Source organism: Podarcis pityusensis, assembly GCF_964106645.2.
Source record: "Podarcis pityusensis genome assembly, chromosome: 14".
Classification (NCBI taxonomy): domain Eukaryota; kingdom Metazoa; phylum Chordata; class Lepidosauria; order Squamata; family Lacertidae; genus Podarcis; species Podarcis pityusensis.
In genome coordinates, this window is record NC_138039.1 from 47,808,458 (window position 1) to 47,824,697 (window position 16,240).

At 41.1% G+C, this 16,240-nt stretch overlaps 1 protein-coding gene across 17 annotated transcripts in view; it reads left to right on the forward strand.

Annotated features, from left to right (window-relative positions):
- TCF12 (transcription factor 12) overlaps positions 1-16,240 on the forward strand; it is a 236,997-nt gene that overhangs the window by 156,972 nt on the left and 63,785 nt on the right. For all 17 annotated transcript variants that reach the window (XM_080980742.1, XM_080980729.1, XM_080980739.1 and 14 more), the window contains exon 7: positions 15,863-15,927. In XM_080980742.1, coding sequence (XP_080836868.1) covers positions 15,863-15,927 — 65 coding nt within the window. The remainder of the gene's footprint in view (positions 1-15,862; positions 15,928-16,240) is intronic.

The following is a 16,240-nucleotide window of genomic DNA, read 5'->3' on the forward strand; positions in this document are numbered from 1 at the left end:
ATGCGGCCTTGGGAACCTTCTGCCCAATGCAAGCTGATATGCACACCTTGCAGCCAGTTAGAGGGTAGGGTCTGGGAGCTTTGATTCAATCCCCTTGTTGTTCACCATCCAGGGGGCATAGCTTCTGGACCAGAGAGAGAAAAGACTTCAGAGGTCTGTCCTGCCCCAGGAGCATAAAAGAGGCAGACCCACTCAGCTGATTCCACTTCGGTATTAAAGTTTAGCTTCCCACCCTATAATGTTAACATTGTTAAATTTTGAATCAATTTTCAGATTGTCACAGCTTTCCTTCGACAGAAGAGACATTGGGTTGGATCCTTTGAAAGGAAGTGTCAGGGGAGGGGCTTGGAGGTTTTTATCCAGAAGACCAGCTCATGACAGGGGAAGTTTGCTATAAGCAGTTCATGCTGTGGGGAACCTCAGCAGTGTCCGACCCTAGCTGTTGAAAGACAGCTCATCAACCAGCAGGCTGGTTGATCATGTGGATACAGGCTTAATGCCTACGCCAACCCTGTTGCACTGTAAATTGTGTCTTATTTTTATCCAACCTAAAATGGTGCATGTTGTTATTGGCTGCTTGCTTGCGCCCCTCACAGCTACACTGCATATGGGTCTGCAACGATGTTTTGAAGTTGGCTTGTATCCACTAACCATGAAAGATAAACTAGACTGTCCAGGTTTGGGCGATACAGCTGTGGAGAAGAAGGAATGCTCCAGAGAACTTCTTGCACCCCCTTTCCTGCTGAACTGCTACACGACAGCCCCGCAGTCCTGCCCATTGGGTCTTACTGACTGGTAGTTGCTGCCCCCACCCTTTTCGGTCACCTGTCGTCCCAGATACAGGAAGGAAAACAGGATGTTAATTTTTAAATCCTGGGATGAGCATGCCTCCATTCATCCAGCCAATCACTTACAGTTTACACAGAGCTCTCTAGCCCTCTGCCTCTCCCAGAGAAAAGGGCGTCTCCATGGCTTTATCCACTCTGCTTTTAGACTTCCAGGAGCACGTAATCAAAAGCGATCTAGGCACATGGCAGTTCTGAAATCCCAAGACTGGCAAACACTCTGACTGCACTAGCCTAGTTGTGAAACTTTATTAGAAATAACAGGTAGGGGAAATGCAGCCAACAGGCCAAACGGAATACAAAATAAACCTGAGTGCTGTGGCTCTAAAACTCACCTATCCTGATTTATGCACTTCAACATGATATTTCTAGTCTATTTACAAGTAGGCAGAATAGGACAATTAAACATTAGGCCAAGCAAACCATGAAGAGAATCAGCTTCCTGGTGGTTTGGAAGACCCAGCCTGGATCCCTGGTGGTGAGATAGGGAACATATGAGGGAGATATGCATGAAAGGTTGAGTGCTAGCTAATAATCCGGTGCAGAAATGGGTAGTTACTGATACTGTGGTGCAGGAGTGCTCCAAGGTCTGCCCTGTTTCATAGAATCTGAATAGAAACAGATCCACGCAAAATCCAACTCTCTTAGTCAGAACGGAGCCTACCAGCTTTTTATCAAAAATGCAATGACCTTAAAAGTCTTTGAGTCCTTTGCCCATTCAGGTAAATAATCATGTTACCCTACATTAATACAAGGTTGCTCTGTATTAACCCTGCTTTTGTCAGGACAGATTTAACACTAAAGGAAGCTTCTGATATTTAATCTGATTCTGGAATTAGGTCATACTACAGCTTGCTTTTAAGGAATCCTTATGCAGTACTTTTTGGTTGAACAAGTGTGTGGCTCACACTATTGATGGGAGCAGGCATACATGTATGCTTTCTTCTGGTTGGTTGCAGTGCATCTGTTTTCCATCAAAGGTTACATCTGATGGTGTCAAATTCCTGAAAGCTACATAATTGGGTATCACATAATGTAAACGGTTAGAAATAAGTACTCTGATTTAAGGCTGTTTGACATGAAAGAAGGGGAAAGAATATTGTGCTTTTGTAGTAGACAAAAGTTGTTGGTGGATGTCTTGATGATGCAATTTGGAAGAAATGTTGAGTGGGGTGTGTGTGTGTGAATCCCTGGTGAACCAAATTACCTTCTTCTAAGAACTGCATTAATTACTCTGGCCTGCAGTTATAATTTTCTCTATCTGTGATTTGATTTACCAGTAGAAGCTGACTTTTAGCTTAATCCTGTTTTCCATTGCTGTGTAGAATAAGGGGAGGGGTTGAATTTGAGCTGGAAATGATATACTATTGTCGTGTACCTTGAGACATTTAGAAATGAAAGCCCTGGTAGAACTTTTAAAAAAATATTTGTTTGTTTGCTCTTGTCACACTCTGGGCCTGAATACTCTATAACTGTGATGCCTAGCTACGGTTCGACATTTGGACAGAAATGACTTGTCTACTATACGCCATGCACTGCTAACTTCCAGGTTGGATTTTTGCAATATGTTTTATGCGGAGCGACCCTTGAAGATGACTTTGAAACTTCAGTAGGTTCAAAATGCAGTGACCAGATTACTGACTGGGTTTCTATTTAGATTTCAACTCCTGATTTAAAATAGCTGCACTGGTTGCCAGTTTGTTTCTGGGCCCAATTCAAGGTGCTAACGTAAGTGATTTAAGCCCTAAACGACAAAGCCCCCAGATATCTGAAAGATTGCCGCCTCCTCTACTGGCTGCTCTTGGGTGTTGAAATCTTCAGAGGGGGCCTTATTATGAAACTCCCTCCCCACAGAGGTGCCTCTGGCTTTTTCACTATGCAGTTTTCATCAAAGCCTGAAGACACACCACTTTCCCCTGATGTTTGACACTTGAGATGTATCACAGCCATCTTATTTCTGCAATTTTAAGTTTTTTAAAACTGTTTTTGCATTGTGCTTGAATTGTTGTAACACACGCTGGAGCTTTAGGGTGAAGGGTAATAGGAGGAGCATGATGATGATGATGATGATGTTGTAACTTTTCATATTGGTTTGTGTATAATCCCTCTCCTTTATCACTTAGGGTAGGTTTAATCCATTAAAGCTCCTTATTGACATCTTGCATGCTCAGACTCTGAATTTATACATTTGATCTGACTTTAAAAAAGTCAAGTCCAAATGAGTTGTTAATGGATAAAGCAGCCTTTGCCATAATTATACTTGCCTCTGATGAAAGGGATGACGTGGTGTGGCCTAATATGCTCATATAATTTATTTCTCCCCAAGTGTTACATGAATTGAATTTTGCTCACAATGAAGACATAATGTCATCTATTTTTCATTTTCCTTTTATGGAAACTTAATGGGTTTCAGGAAAATTAAATTACATGATAATTCAGTGCTGGTAGTGTATACAGAGCCTTTTTACCCTTGGGTTTTTATACATCTAAGAGTACATTCAGCTTGTTTTACACACACACACACACACACACGTTTATGGTAATATTTCAGTCAGATGGCTTTAAGTACAGTAATACCTGAAGGCTTTATACAAATGTATCTGTATTTTGCAGCAGGTGTCCATTTGTGTCCCCCCTCCTCCAGTGTTAGCAGCTGTGGCAGTCTGAGGAACAGCAACCGCCATCAGGTGTAGGACATTATAATTCACAGGTCACAAGAAGTTGCCACGTTGATATTTCTGTCTTTGCTACAAATCCTCTAAGGGGGTCATCCTCCGTGACCATCTTGCTGCTCTCAGCACTGTAGAGACACTGCCTTTGAAGTCAAGTGCAAAGAAATTGTGGAGTGAGCAGGTGTAAGGATACAGGGGTTTTTTCACTCAAGGGAGCATACAGATAATCTGAAAAGACAAGTGAAGATTTTGATCTGCCGGTTACATATGCTCAGAGAGAAAAATACCACTATGGTTTTGAAAAGTGTCCTATTTAATTTTTAAAACATAGAACTAACATTATTTTTCTTTATTTGACTATCAACAGTAAAAATGCTCAGAATGCTGCATACTATTTCAATTTCTTAAAATTAGGCCAACCTACTACAAGACTTGCAAAAACTTTTTCCTTGTTTAATATGGAGAAGCAAACCACATGAGCACTGATTCACATGTAACACTAAACCAGCTGGCTTCGTGTTTTTGCTTTCACTGCTATAGGAAGGAAGGAACCAAGGGATGACTGCTTGAGGTATATGCCCTGTATGTAGTGTGAAGTGTTTTGAATATTGATAATGTTTGTTTGAAGGTGAGATATATTTTAGTGCAATTAAAATAATTTTAATAATAACTTCTTATTTGTACTCCGCCCATTTGACTGGGTTGCCCAAACATAATAAATCATAAAACCTAAAAAAGCTTCCCTATACAGGGCTACCTTCAGATGTCTTTTAAAGGTTATATAGTTACTCATCTCCTTGACCAGGGGTCAGCAAACTTTTTCAACAGGGGGCCGGTCCATTGTCCCTCAGACCTTGTGGGGGGCCAGACTATATTTTAGGGAGGGGGGAACGAATTCCTATGACCCACAAATAACCTAGAGATGCATTTTAAATAAAAGCACACATTCTACTCATGTAAAAACACACTGATTCCCGGACTGTCCATGAGCCAGATTTAGAAGGCATTTGGGCTGGATCTGGCCCCCAGGCCTTAGTTTGCCTACCTCTGCCTCTGCCAAGACATTTCAGAAGGATCTTATAAAGCTGGGACAACACCCAGCGCAATGACGAATGAAAACTGCAAATCAGTGCACACTAAACAGAATACCCCAGTGGAGTTCTATATTAGTTGCATTCATTCAAGGAAGATCTTGGAGTCATTTTCCATGTATCTTTCAGAAAGGCAAATACTAGGGCTTGCTGATCAGAAGGTTGGCGGTTCGAATCCCCGCAACGGGGTGAGCTCCTGTTGTTCGGTCCCAGCTCTTGCCCACCTAGCAGTTCGAAAGCATGTCAAGTGAAAGTAGATAAATAGGTACCGCTCTGGCGGGAAGGTAAACGGTGTTTCCATGCGTTCCTGTGGTTCACCAGAAGCAGCTTAGTCATGCTGGCCACATGTCTGCGGACAAATGTCGGCTCCCTCGGCTTATAGAGCGAGATGAGCGCCGCAACCCCAGAGTCGTCCATGACTGACCTAACCGTCAGGGGTACCTTTACCTTTACGTATTAGGGATTATTAGGGAAGGAATAAGTAACCATGCAGAAATCATTGTCCTCTAGCCATTCCGCACTTCTAAGAGATCTTTGGAACTCCCTGCCCATTGACACCAGGCAGGTTTGCTGTACTCTTTTTCGGGACCTGCTTAAAATGTTTTTTGTTAAGGCAAGTCTCTCCAGACATGTAGAAGCTACATGTGTTTTCTCTCTCTTTAGATATTGTAGATATTTTGCAATGGCAATGTGCTGCAGCCCCCAGCCTCTCAGTTGTCTTTTTGTATGGATTTGCTCGTAGAAACAAATACTGTGCTGACCTGGTACGGACTATGTCACTTCTTACATTTTAGTTCTGTAGGCAAAAACGGGAGAAGTACACTGTTTACAGTTTCTGTTTATTGTTAAAATTCAATGAAAATTTACTTTTTAAAAAATATAAAGACTAAAACTATGTTATACTAAAGGCCCATTGGTGTTGCGGCAAGTTAAGAGTACTGGAGATCTTTGAGATGTCACAGCAATAATTGAAATAAGTTACAGTAAATTATTTGTTACCTTCTATAGAAGCAGCAGGCATGAATGCAGTGTGGAGATGCAGAACATGACACTGACATAAAACTTCTTTGACATATCTTTTTCTGTGCATTGGAAATAAGACTGGATTAATAGAAGTAATGGGTGGAAGTATTCAGAGTTTATAATCTTAGTATCCTCACGACACTTGGTATAGCTAAGTATGGTCCTAGGATTTCATGGACATAAAATTTAGGAGATAATAATTTGTTAGGGGAAGTTTTGGTGGTTAGTGGGAGGCTTCTGGTACAAAGTTGGAAAGATCAATCCAGTAATCAAACAGTGGACTAGCATCCGGGGAGAAACTTAATGTATAATTGTAAAACAAAGGTGGACACTTGCCATTCTATCTGGATGAAATATGTTCCCTTTATGCTGCCTCTTGATGCCATATATGTGTTGGTCAAAAAAGGAAAACAATATAAACCTTCTGGGGATATAAAGAGATAAAAGAGCAATCGTCCAGCGAGTATAAGTACTCGCACTCTGTAGGCTGGCTGCCAGATTTTACTTTTTTATTCCCTGTCCTGCTCTGCTCTTTTGCCACAGGAATGATTGGTCTGAATGCAAGATGCCACACAGTGGCAGTATGGGGCTACACTGACGAGTGAGAAAAGCTTTAATCAATTATCTTCGTTTATAATAATAAAAAAAATGCATAGGTACTACACTAGAAAAGTTGTCAAAATAAATATTTTGCAGTAGTCTAAGGGGAGGTGTGTTTGTGTATTCACACATTAAAACTTGCCCCTTTAGCTCCACTAGCCCAGTATTTTTTAATGGCTTCTTTGTGTGAAAATGGGTGGGTATGTGGGTTTTGCTGCAAAATGAATGATCTTGTCACTGATCTTGGACTGAGCAAAATATCCTCCAAGGCAGAAGTTTTCAGCTTCAAGTCGCTTTCGTCTCCACTCCGTACAGTTTCAACTCCGTGACTGTACTTCAAACTGCGCTCTTATTAATATGCAGAACCTAAAATGCTTTCAATAGAAGGTTATTAGAATGCTAGTTTGCATCCTTCAGTGAATGAAATGATGTGTGATTATGAAGTCATCAGGCATGGACCAGTAAGACTCGAGAGAGCCTCCCCCCTCTGAGGTCCTTAGGGTGCCATTGATTGGTGACCATGTGTTTGTGCCCGATAGACTGTGAAATGGTGTGTTGCTACACGGCTGTGTTGCACCTGCGCCCCACCAAGGTGATTGATTGGTTTGGTCATGTGGAATGTTCCCATCTGGTCTGCAGTAATGTGTTCTCTCCCACCCCCAGCAAATAGCAAGCGCTGCCTTAATAACTATAGCAAGTAGTCGCAAAAGGCTAAGGAAGATGTTCCTTTTTAAAACAGTCCAGGATTTCAGGCCATACTTTCTTCCATTTCTGTGGTATGCATTTTTGGTTTTTGGTTTTAAAGAAACCAACGACAGTATGCACACACACACTTTAGAAGGCTGAGCAATCATTTGTAAATAATAGTTGATATCAAAAATAATTTAAGGGACCAGCATCAGAGGTCTAACCCCCATTTCCACAGAACACCTCTACTGTCTGATTAATTTATTATCCTTAAAACCTCACTTTTTTTAATTGGTTGTTTTATTTATCGTTAACGATTTTGAAATCTAAATAGCAAAAAAAATATTATGTGGTTGTCTTAGTTTTCTCTCTCTCAAAGATTCATTTATAATATTGGGCAGTCTTGTTTGCTATTTCTTAATCTCAGTTTTTTCATAATTGATCTATTCATTCCATCTAATGACTAATTACATATCAGACCACTTCATCAGCAGTATTCATCACTGTAGAATGTAATAATGACATTTCAACAAAGGAAAAAATAAATATGCAAATAAGAACTCATTAACATTTGCACGAGCTGTTTGAATAATCACATTGCTTACAAGACTGTAATTAACCGAAATTGATGCTGTGTTCAGGATTTGATGGTGTGTTTTCTCAGCATTTTATTGTTACTACTCTGGGGGCTGGAACAAAGTTCGGCTCTTCTTTGAGCCTCATTTCTGACTTGATGTGATGGGTTGTGCCAGGTACCAGAGACTTTGGGGAGTTTTTAATTCATCTATGACCTACCCTCAATGCATATGAAGATATTTGATTTAAATGGCCTTATTTCTAATGAAGCACTGTTAGACTTCTGTAATTATGCGACAACTATGGGGAAGAAGGAACCATGAGAATTAGAAAGTGCTCATTTTTAACAGCATTGTTACACATACCACATTATATTGATTTAGGAGTATTATTTGCATGCAGTATATTATGCAAATACAGATTTGTTCAACAAAATGATTTTGTGTCGGGAGGTTTGAGTTTAGTGTAATTGAAAATCAGTTGCTTAGGAAAATTATAAAATATATAGTCATTTCACAGCAGTTTCACTTCTTCTGTTCTTCATTTTTGTGCTGTGTTCATGGCTTTTGCCATAGCTATTGTTTGTGTCAGGTTTTTTTGGATGACTGCAAATGCTGATTATAACAAGTTTAAGGAATTTTCTTTGTTGAATATGTACCCATGCCATATGGTTCAACACAGAACATTAACTTGACAGGGATAATACATTGTAGTATATGGAGACAATTTTGCCTGCAGCTTAACTATTACTCATTCTGGTTGGGGGCCACAAGTACAGAATTCAGTTAACATGCAGATGAATTTGCTTGACAAGAGTTGCACTTCAAATTTTTGCCATGTAATTGGAGCACACCCTCCTGTTTTAAGGTGGCACCAATAGTAAACATTGCATTCACTGAGAGGAAGAAATATACCTATCTAATAGTGGATTAGATCAAATATAATGCCAACCCTTTACCTATGTGTTTTCCACCTTGCTTCACATGCTCAAATTTCTCTCCTTATTTCTGATTTAGTGACAAGCCTTAGTTTGTTGATGCAGTTGAACTGGACAGACTGTGTCATGCAAGCCATAGTTTGCCTCCTAATTATAGCTTACAGTTTGGTTTGCTGGCAAACAGTGGTACTCACAAACCATAATTTGACCAGTTCAGATGTAAGAAGTCAGAACACTTGAAGGCAGAGGGCAGTGCATACACACAACTTGTCACTATAGACCAGAGCTTTCCAAACTTTTCATGTTGCTGACACACATGCATCATTTGCAACACAGTAATTCAGTTTTACTAGCAAACTAACCCCTTATAAAAGTGCGGGGAGCGTTTGGACGACACACCTACACACTGCAGCCAACACACTAACGTGTTGTGACACACAAGTTTGGAAAGCTCTGCTATAGACTATGATTGGTTTTTTGTCTGAACTGCCCAGTAAATAAGGTAAAGCTTCTGTATATCCCATATACACCCTTCTAAGCTTCAGTTTCTATAAATTTTAAAGCTATCCATTTCATTCAACCTAAGAAGTAGTGAAATCCTTATATTTTAGTATGTGACATGCATCAGTAAAGCCTTATATCTGAATTAGTCTTATTTTAATCCAAACTCAAGTTCAAGATAAGCAGGTTCCTGGAGATTTTGAAACATTGTGCGCAAGCACTATTGGTGAGCACCCACCATTTATTTCATGAAGGTTTCCACAGAAATCTTGCTGAAGGAATGGAGATAGTATTCCAGGGAGATTTTGCTGTATGTATGGAAGTTAACTAGTTTTAGCTTTTCATCAATCACTCCTAAAAACATTGGCGTTTAACTGTTACTAGTTATTCCAAGTTCAACAGTCATGTGTATTCATCTATCATTGCAAACAGACTAGTTAATGCTGCATGTAAAATCCAGTAGCAAAGGGTTAGTTAGTGCCTGCTTCACCAAACAAGGCTAGATGCTAGGGGTGTCTTCCCAATAGAGGCTAGTCGCACAGGGCGCCAAGTTCTGGAGGGCACCAGGGAAGAGGCGGAGGTTGGATGCGGCACCTCCCGGCATCAGCTCGCCACCCTCGCCTGCCTCCGCCATGCCACCCACGCCAAAGCAGCACCGCACCTGGCGCCTCCATCTGCTGTGGCCACCGCGGCACGAAGCGGCCAGCTGAGCCGGGATGCGCCGCGTCCAGCCTCCGCCTCTTCCCCGCCAGAGGAACCGTCCTCTAGCTGCTGCCCACCTCCTCCAGCCCCGCTGGCAGTGCCGTCCTCCCTAAAAAAAAGGGACAACTCTGGGAGGGGGGGGCGCCGGAGGGAACTTTGCACCACGGCGCCGTATATGCTTAAGACGGCCCTGCTAGATGCTGCTTAGGGTTTTAAAATTACTTGAATCAGGTTGTGGACCACAGCTAGGGGTGCTGAATTAGTCCAATTCTCTTTTAAAGTCATCCAAGCCTTTAGTTGTCTCTGCCTCCTGTGGACGTGAGTTCTATAGTTTAACCATGCACTGCATGAAGAAGTACTTGAAAAATACTGGCCCAGACTAGTATGATGTTTGAAGCTGAGTGTCCTCTACAAGCTTTTCAGAATTAAGGATGTAGAGGAGATAATGATGATAATGTTTCTACCTTTGCACTGAGCTCTTTCCCCACCCCCAAATACTTGGGACACGCCCTGCTGTGGGCCAGGCAGGAGGAAAAGGTGGTGATGATGCCCCTGAAATGCTCCCCCTGCCCCCAAACACCTCAACAACAAGCAGGGAAAAGATGATCATTATTGTCATCAGCATGCCTCTGCACTAGACTGCACCCACAATTGTGAAACAATCCCTGCTTCAGGGTATGCAGCAGAAATGAGAAATGAGAAAATGTTCCCATATGCAACATCCCACCCAACATCCCACCCTCATATTCAACTGTGGTTTTTCCCAAACAGCTGCATGCTCCATGTAGAGGCAGGCAGCAAAACAAACATAACAAGAATTGTTTCTCCCCTCCACCCCAATTTTCAAAAAAATTATCTCAGGGGTCAGCAAACTTTTTCGGCAGGGGGCCGGTCCACTGTCCCTCAGACCTTGTGGGGGGCGGACTATATATATATATATTTAAATGAACGAATTCCAATGCCCCCCAAAGAACCCAGAGATGCAGTTTTAATTAAAGGACACATTCTGCTCATGTAAAAACACACTGATTCCCGGATTGTCCACAGGTCGGATATAGAAGGCAATTGGGCCGGCTCTGGCTCCCGGGTCTTAGTTTGCCTACCCATGAATTATCTCAAGTAGCTGCCTGCTGCCTCTTCCACGTGGATGGCAGGCAACAAAACAAACAGGGCAATAAACAGGTGGATCCAATGACTTGAAAATAAGACAAAAACAGTTAAAGTAAACTAAAGTGAAGTAGGAAACGGTAACTCTTTAGGACACCAGTGGTTTCTATTGTTCAAATAATTCGCTTGTCAACCACAGCTGTGGTTTCATTTATTGGCTACAAACACTGACAGGCAGGAGCAGCTAAGCTAGTTAATTTTGGTTAGAAGGGCACCTGTATATTTTGTTTCGTAGCCTTTTTTCTAGGAGGGCTAGAAGCTTCATTTTCTTTCAGAATGGAAGCTCAGAGACTGGGACCCCCACCTGAAGGCACCAGAGAAAATCTTCGCGGACTATGGTTGGCAGCCCCTGAAATAAATGTTACAATGATAAGAGGGGAAAGCTCAAAAATGGCCTAATAACTGAAAAACAGATTGGGAAGAAATGCAGTCAACTCACAGATGCTCCACAAGAAAAATAAAACTAAATTCACTATGTAAATTATTCATGGCAAATTATTTGCTTGGCTCTTCTAGACATTTAGAGGAAATGGAATTGTGGACCTCTGAACTATCAAGCAAAGTAGAACACTAGTTATCTCTTTTGTAAAATCATCACATATAAAAGTAACCAACACACAACTAAAAGGTCAGCAAAAGGAGGGTATTCAAGTAACAATATGCTTACAACCATAATTATTTTTATTAAGCTGTGAAAAATAATTATACCTTAGTTAACATTCTGCATGTATTTAGTAACTGCTTATAAACTGCAGCAATCCAGGAACATGACCACCTGGGAAGAGAACGTAATTAAAATGATAATAGGCCCAATGAGAAGAGAGGGTATTTGCTCATCTTTGGCCCAGGGGAAGAGTACCGGTTAACAAATGCCTCAAAATGTAAACAGCACAACAAATCTTTTGAAATATTCATCCTGTTGGGAAGAAGCAGTTATGTTAAGGTGCAACATTAAGCAGAAATAAAAGCAAGGGAACATGCAATCCTACATGCCTTTTTATAGTCCGATCCTTTACTGCTAGTGAGTTTTGTTTGATTAGCATTTTCTGCCCACTGGCTAGAAACAAATAGGCTGCTCAAATTTTAAACAAGCAGGTATTGGAAAATGAAAACTATTTCAAACATTCAGGTTGCACATGGTACCTCTCCAGTGTGTTATCCTCCATCCCCTCCACCTTAGCTCAAGCAATCCATTATACTTTAGGATCTCATGCATTTTGGGGGAAAGTATGTGGTTTTCCTCTGCTCCTAGATGCTTATTGGTGTGTATGTGAAGTGGAATATGTTTAGGAGAAGCCAAATGAACAAAATAAAAGCACTGCTAGATCAAACCAAACGCCATCCATAGTGGCCAACCAGATATCTATGGATGCTCACATATACGGTACAGTGGTACCTCAGGTTAAGTACTTAATTCATTCCGGAGGTCCGTACTTAACCTGAAACTGTTCTTAACTTGAAGCACCACTTTAGCTAATGGGGCCTCCCACTGCCACCGCGCCGCCAGAGCACGATTTCTGTTCTAATCCTGAAGCAAAGTTCTTAACCCGAGGTAATATTTCTGAGTTAGTGGAGTCTGTAACCTGAAGCGTATGTAACCCGAGGTACCACTGTATTCAAGAAAGATCAAAGTGTTCAGCTGTCTACTTCCGCATCAGTGCTCCAACCAGCTTGGATATTTTCCATGTGCAGGCAGAAATCACCAAGCATTAAGATCAGAGCAGATGAGAGAGAAAGAGACATCACTACTGCCATCCAATGCATCCTGAAGTGTAGAGAAGCAGGGTTTTCTCCCAGCACTGACAGTGCTGACCCTGCTGGACTCTGTGCAGGTGCCATTTTTTTTCTTTTTTTCAGTGGATATGGTGCCACTGTTGCCGCCGCCACTGATATTTGCAGGAGGGTACTGGCAAACCAGTTTAAATGATTAACGAGACATAGTTCATTAATGCTTTAGTTGCATATTTGATTTTGTGATGGCGTTATGGGAAGGGTGTGTATTTAATATTTCTCTCTTGGAAGAATGAGAGGGTTCGAGTGGAAGGAATATATTGGAGCAGCCTTCCCTGCCCCACCACTTGTTTGCCAGTACTCAATGGCAGCCTGTTGCTCAGTGGAAGTTGAGGGCAGAGGGTTTTCCCAATGTACTCTTTGTTTTATCCCCAGCTGATCCCACTTCATGAGACTACCTGGTTTCATGGCAGTGGCACCTGCCCTTCTTTGTATTAATGCAATGGAGATGTAAGCAGCACTGTTGTGACAGGACACACTCTTCTCCTGAGATGCTTCCTGTGACCACGGGGTGGGGGCTTGAAATGCTCCATGCTCAGCAGGAGCAGGAGGCCTTGGGTTGCCATGAAACCCTGCCTGATCTTGTAGAGTGGATCAGGACCAAGAAATCCTGGGTTCAAATTCCCACTTAGCCACAAAGTTCACTAGGTGATCTTGGCTCAGTCACTATTTCTCAGCCTCACAGGAGAACCACCCCTGAGCTCTTTGGAGAAGAAGCTAGATAAACCTGAGTTCAAGTTCAAGAGCAATTCCTCCGTAAGGAAAGGTTACAGCATTTGGACATTTTAGTTTAGAGCAAAGGCAAATAAGAGGATACACAATTCTGTGTGTGTAAAACTGCATGTTGCAGAGAAAGTGGATAGGAAAAGGTTTGCCCCATCCCATAATGCTAGAATATGGGGCCACCCAGTGCAGCTGAACGTTGGAAATTTCCAGCAAAATTAAGTACTTCCTTGCACAGCGCATAGTTTGTTCCCACAAGAGGTAATGGTGGTCACCCACTTGGATGGCTCCAAAAGAGGTTTACACAAACTCATAAGAGTCTACTAACCATGACTACCAACCTACTAAGTATGCCTCAGTATAGCAGTTGCTTGAATTACAGGTGGGAAAAGTGCTGTGGCCTTCAGGTCCTGTTTGTGGGTTTCCCATAGGCCACCGTGAGAACGAGATGCTGACCTAGATGGGTCTTTGGCTTCCCACATTCTTTTATTAATAATGCACTCACCTTCATTAAAAAAAAAAAAAAGATTCCATACAATATGGGGGGAGGGAAAAACAAAAATACAGAAAAGCTCACTACCAACATATTTCTCATTGTTAAAAATGGAAACAAGATTTGAACAAGATCAAAACAACCAGTACTTGTTATCAGTTCTTCAAACGTTGCTTACAAATCTCAAGAGCCTGGAATATAACATTGGCGGTCAGCTGCATGGAATTGCATATCCATGACCAGGAAGGCCATATGCTGCTCTAAAGATCTTTCTGGGAAGGGAGCAATTAGAGAACAAATAAATCTTTTGACCCTATAAAAATTTAAAATAGTAACTTGTATAATGCAGTTTCTAACTCCTACCTTTTACATGGGCATACACGCTTCACATATGGCATGCCGTTAAATCTTTCTTCAAAAATAGCTGGCAAGAAAATGCTGCAGGAAATTAATGCAAATGGTTTCCTATACTTTAGGAAAAGTAACAACTTCAAGTAATTAACAGTCACCTTGTGGATTCACAGCACCCCCTGATGTGATGGTGGTGGTGGTGGTGGTGGTGGTGGCTGCTGCTGCTGCTGCTGCTGCTGTTGTTGTTGTTGTTATTCTATACACTGTTTACTTGCCAAAATGGCTTCTATGTATTGAAGAACATGCCTGTTATAGACCAGGGATGGATCTATGACCCTCCAGTTGTTGAATGGACTCCAAACACCTATCAACCCCAGCCAGCATTGGGAGTTGTAGTCCAACAAAATCTAGAAGGCTCCACATTCTTAATTCCTGTTACAGAGCTCTGATGTCAAATTACATTGATCTGTTAAGAGAAACCAGATGTTTGCATTATTGTAGGGCACTGAAAAAAAGAGGGTACTGACATACCACACATACAAAATTTGTTTAACTGGAAATTCTTCTAACCACTCCTAAGAGTTTTCACACACTAGCAAGTTAGAAGTACACTCTTCCAAGAGTAAAGACTGCAGACAATAAGTTCCACCCCAAAGCCAGACCTTGCCTTCTACTGAAATAGAAGTATATTCTATCCTAAGAGCTGTTGATGTCACATGTTTGGGCTGAATCATCTCAGATCTAGAATTTAGCCATGCAGTGCTGGTTTTTTCAATGAGGTTATGGGTCTAGTTGTTCTGGCCCTTGGAGTTACCTATTTCAGAGTGAATCTGTACTGCCTGGGAGCGCAAAGGCCCAATGGCAGCAGTCTGTAAATAAAGGAAGTGACTATTTAATATATGTTTGGGAAGGTCTTCTCCCACAAAGTTGTAGAGATGTAGATTTCAGCTTGTCCTCTGCCGCAGCAATTTTTCAGTACTTGTAATTTAGTCTTGTGCAAATATTTTGTTTATAAACCCTGCCTGGAATATTGCATACTTTAGTCAAAGCTGTTTATCATTTGGTATAGGGCTTCTTATTTACAGGAAAGAAAATGCTGAGTGCAGTTAACATGAACAGCATGATTCATACTGCTTCAAACAATTTTGCAAGCTAGGTATTTTATTTGCTTGGTCTCTTGACAGTTGCTGGGGGCAAATTGCTTGAGCAGAAAATTGGTAACTTTCTTTTGCTTTTTTAACAGTAATGTGTCCGTTTTTCAAGTAAGCGATGGTGAAATATGTGTCAGTCTTATTAACCTCCCAAGAAACTCCAATTCTGTGTTACAAGAGGGATAGATTATCTGGGTCTCAACTCCTGCATGCCTTGCAGTCTTAAGCAGCAATTTGTAAATAACATTTTTTTCAATATCAAACAGCAAAAATAATTTCATACTTGGAAGGCATCAAAAGCTAGCATTTTTCATTACAGGTTTAGCAAGTGTATCAAATGTATTTTTTCCAAGTTCCTCATTTTAAGCCAAAGTGTGTAAATTAATAATTGTAGTTTTTGCTTCTGATAAAAAAAAATCAACCTTTTTAAGTATCAAACATTTGTACTTGTTTTCTTTTATGTACCCTTTATGCTGTATTGATGTATTGTTAAATCTCTACTTATGAGGTTCTCTGCATGTAGGTAGTTCATTTTTATTTTTAATTTTATAGGAAAGACATCAGAAAGAACTCAATTTCCATTGTTTGGTCGAGAACCAGGACTCTCAGGCTGTCAGGTAAATGTTTTAGTTTTAAAACATTTCAGCAGCTTATTAGAACTAATGCTGTGAGTGTTTCTGGGCATGCAGAGGTAATGCAGATGGCTTGTGATTGTATAGGATCTGGATATGTATGTTTTAAGTTAGCTTTCTGCTCTGCAATTCTCCCATTTTATCAATATATTGATATATCAATATATCAATATATTTATCAATATATCAATATCATGACTCTACGATGCTCCACCTGCAGGTCCTGATTTTCTAACCCTGGTTAGGAGATTGGGGACATGCTATAAAGTCACTTGTTGTATCTCTTTCTTGCCATGGT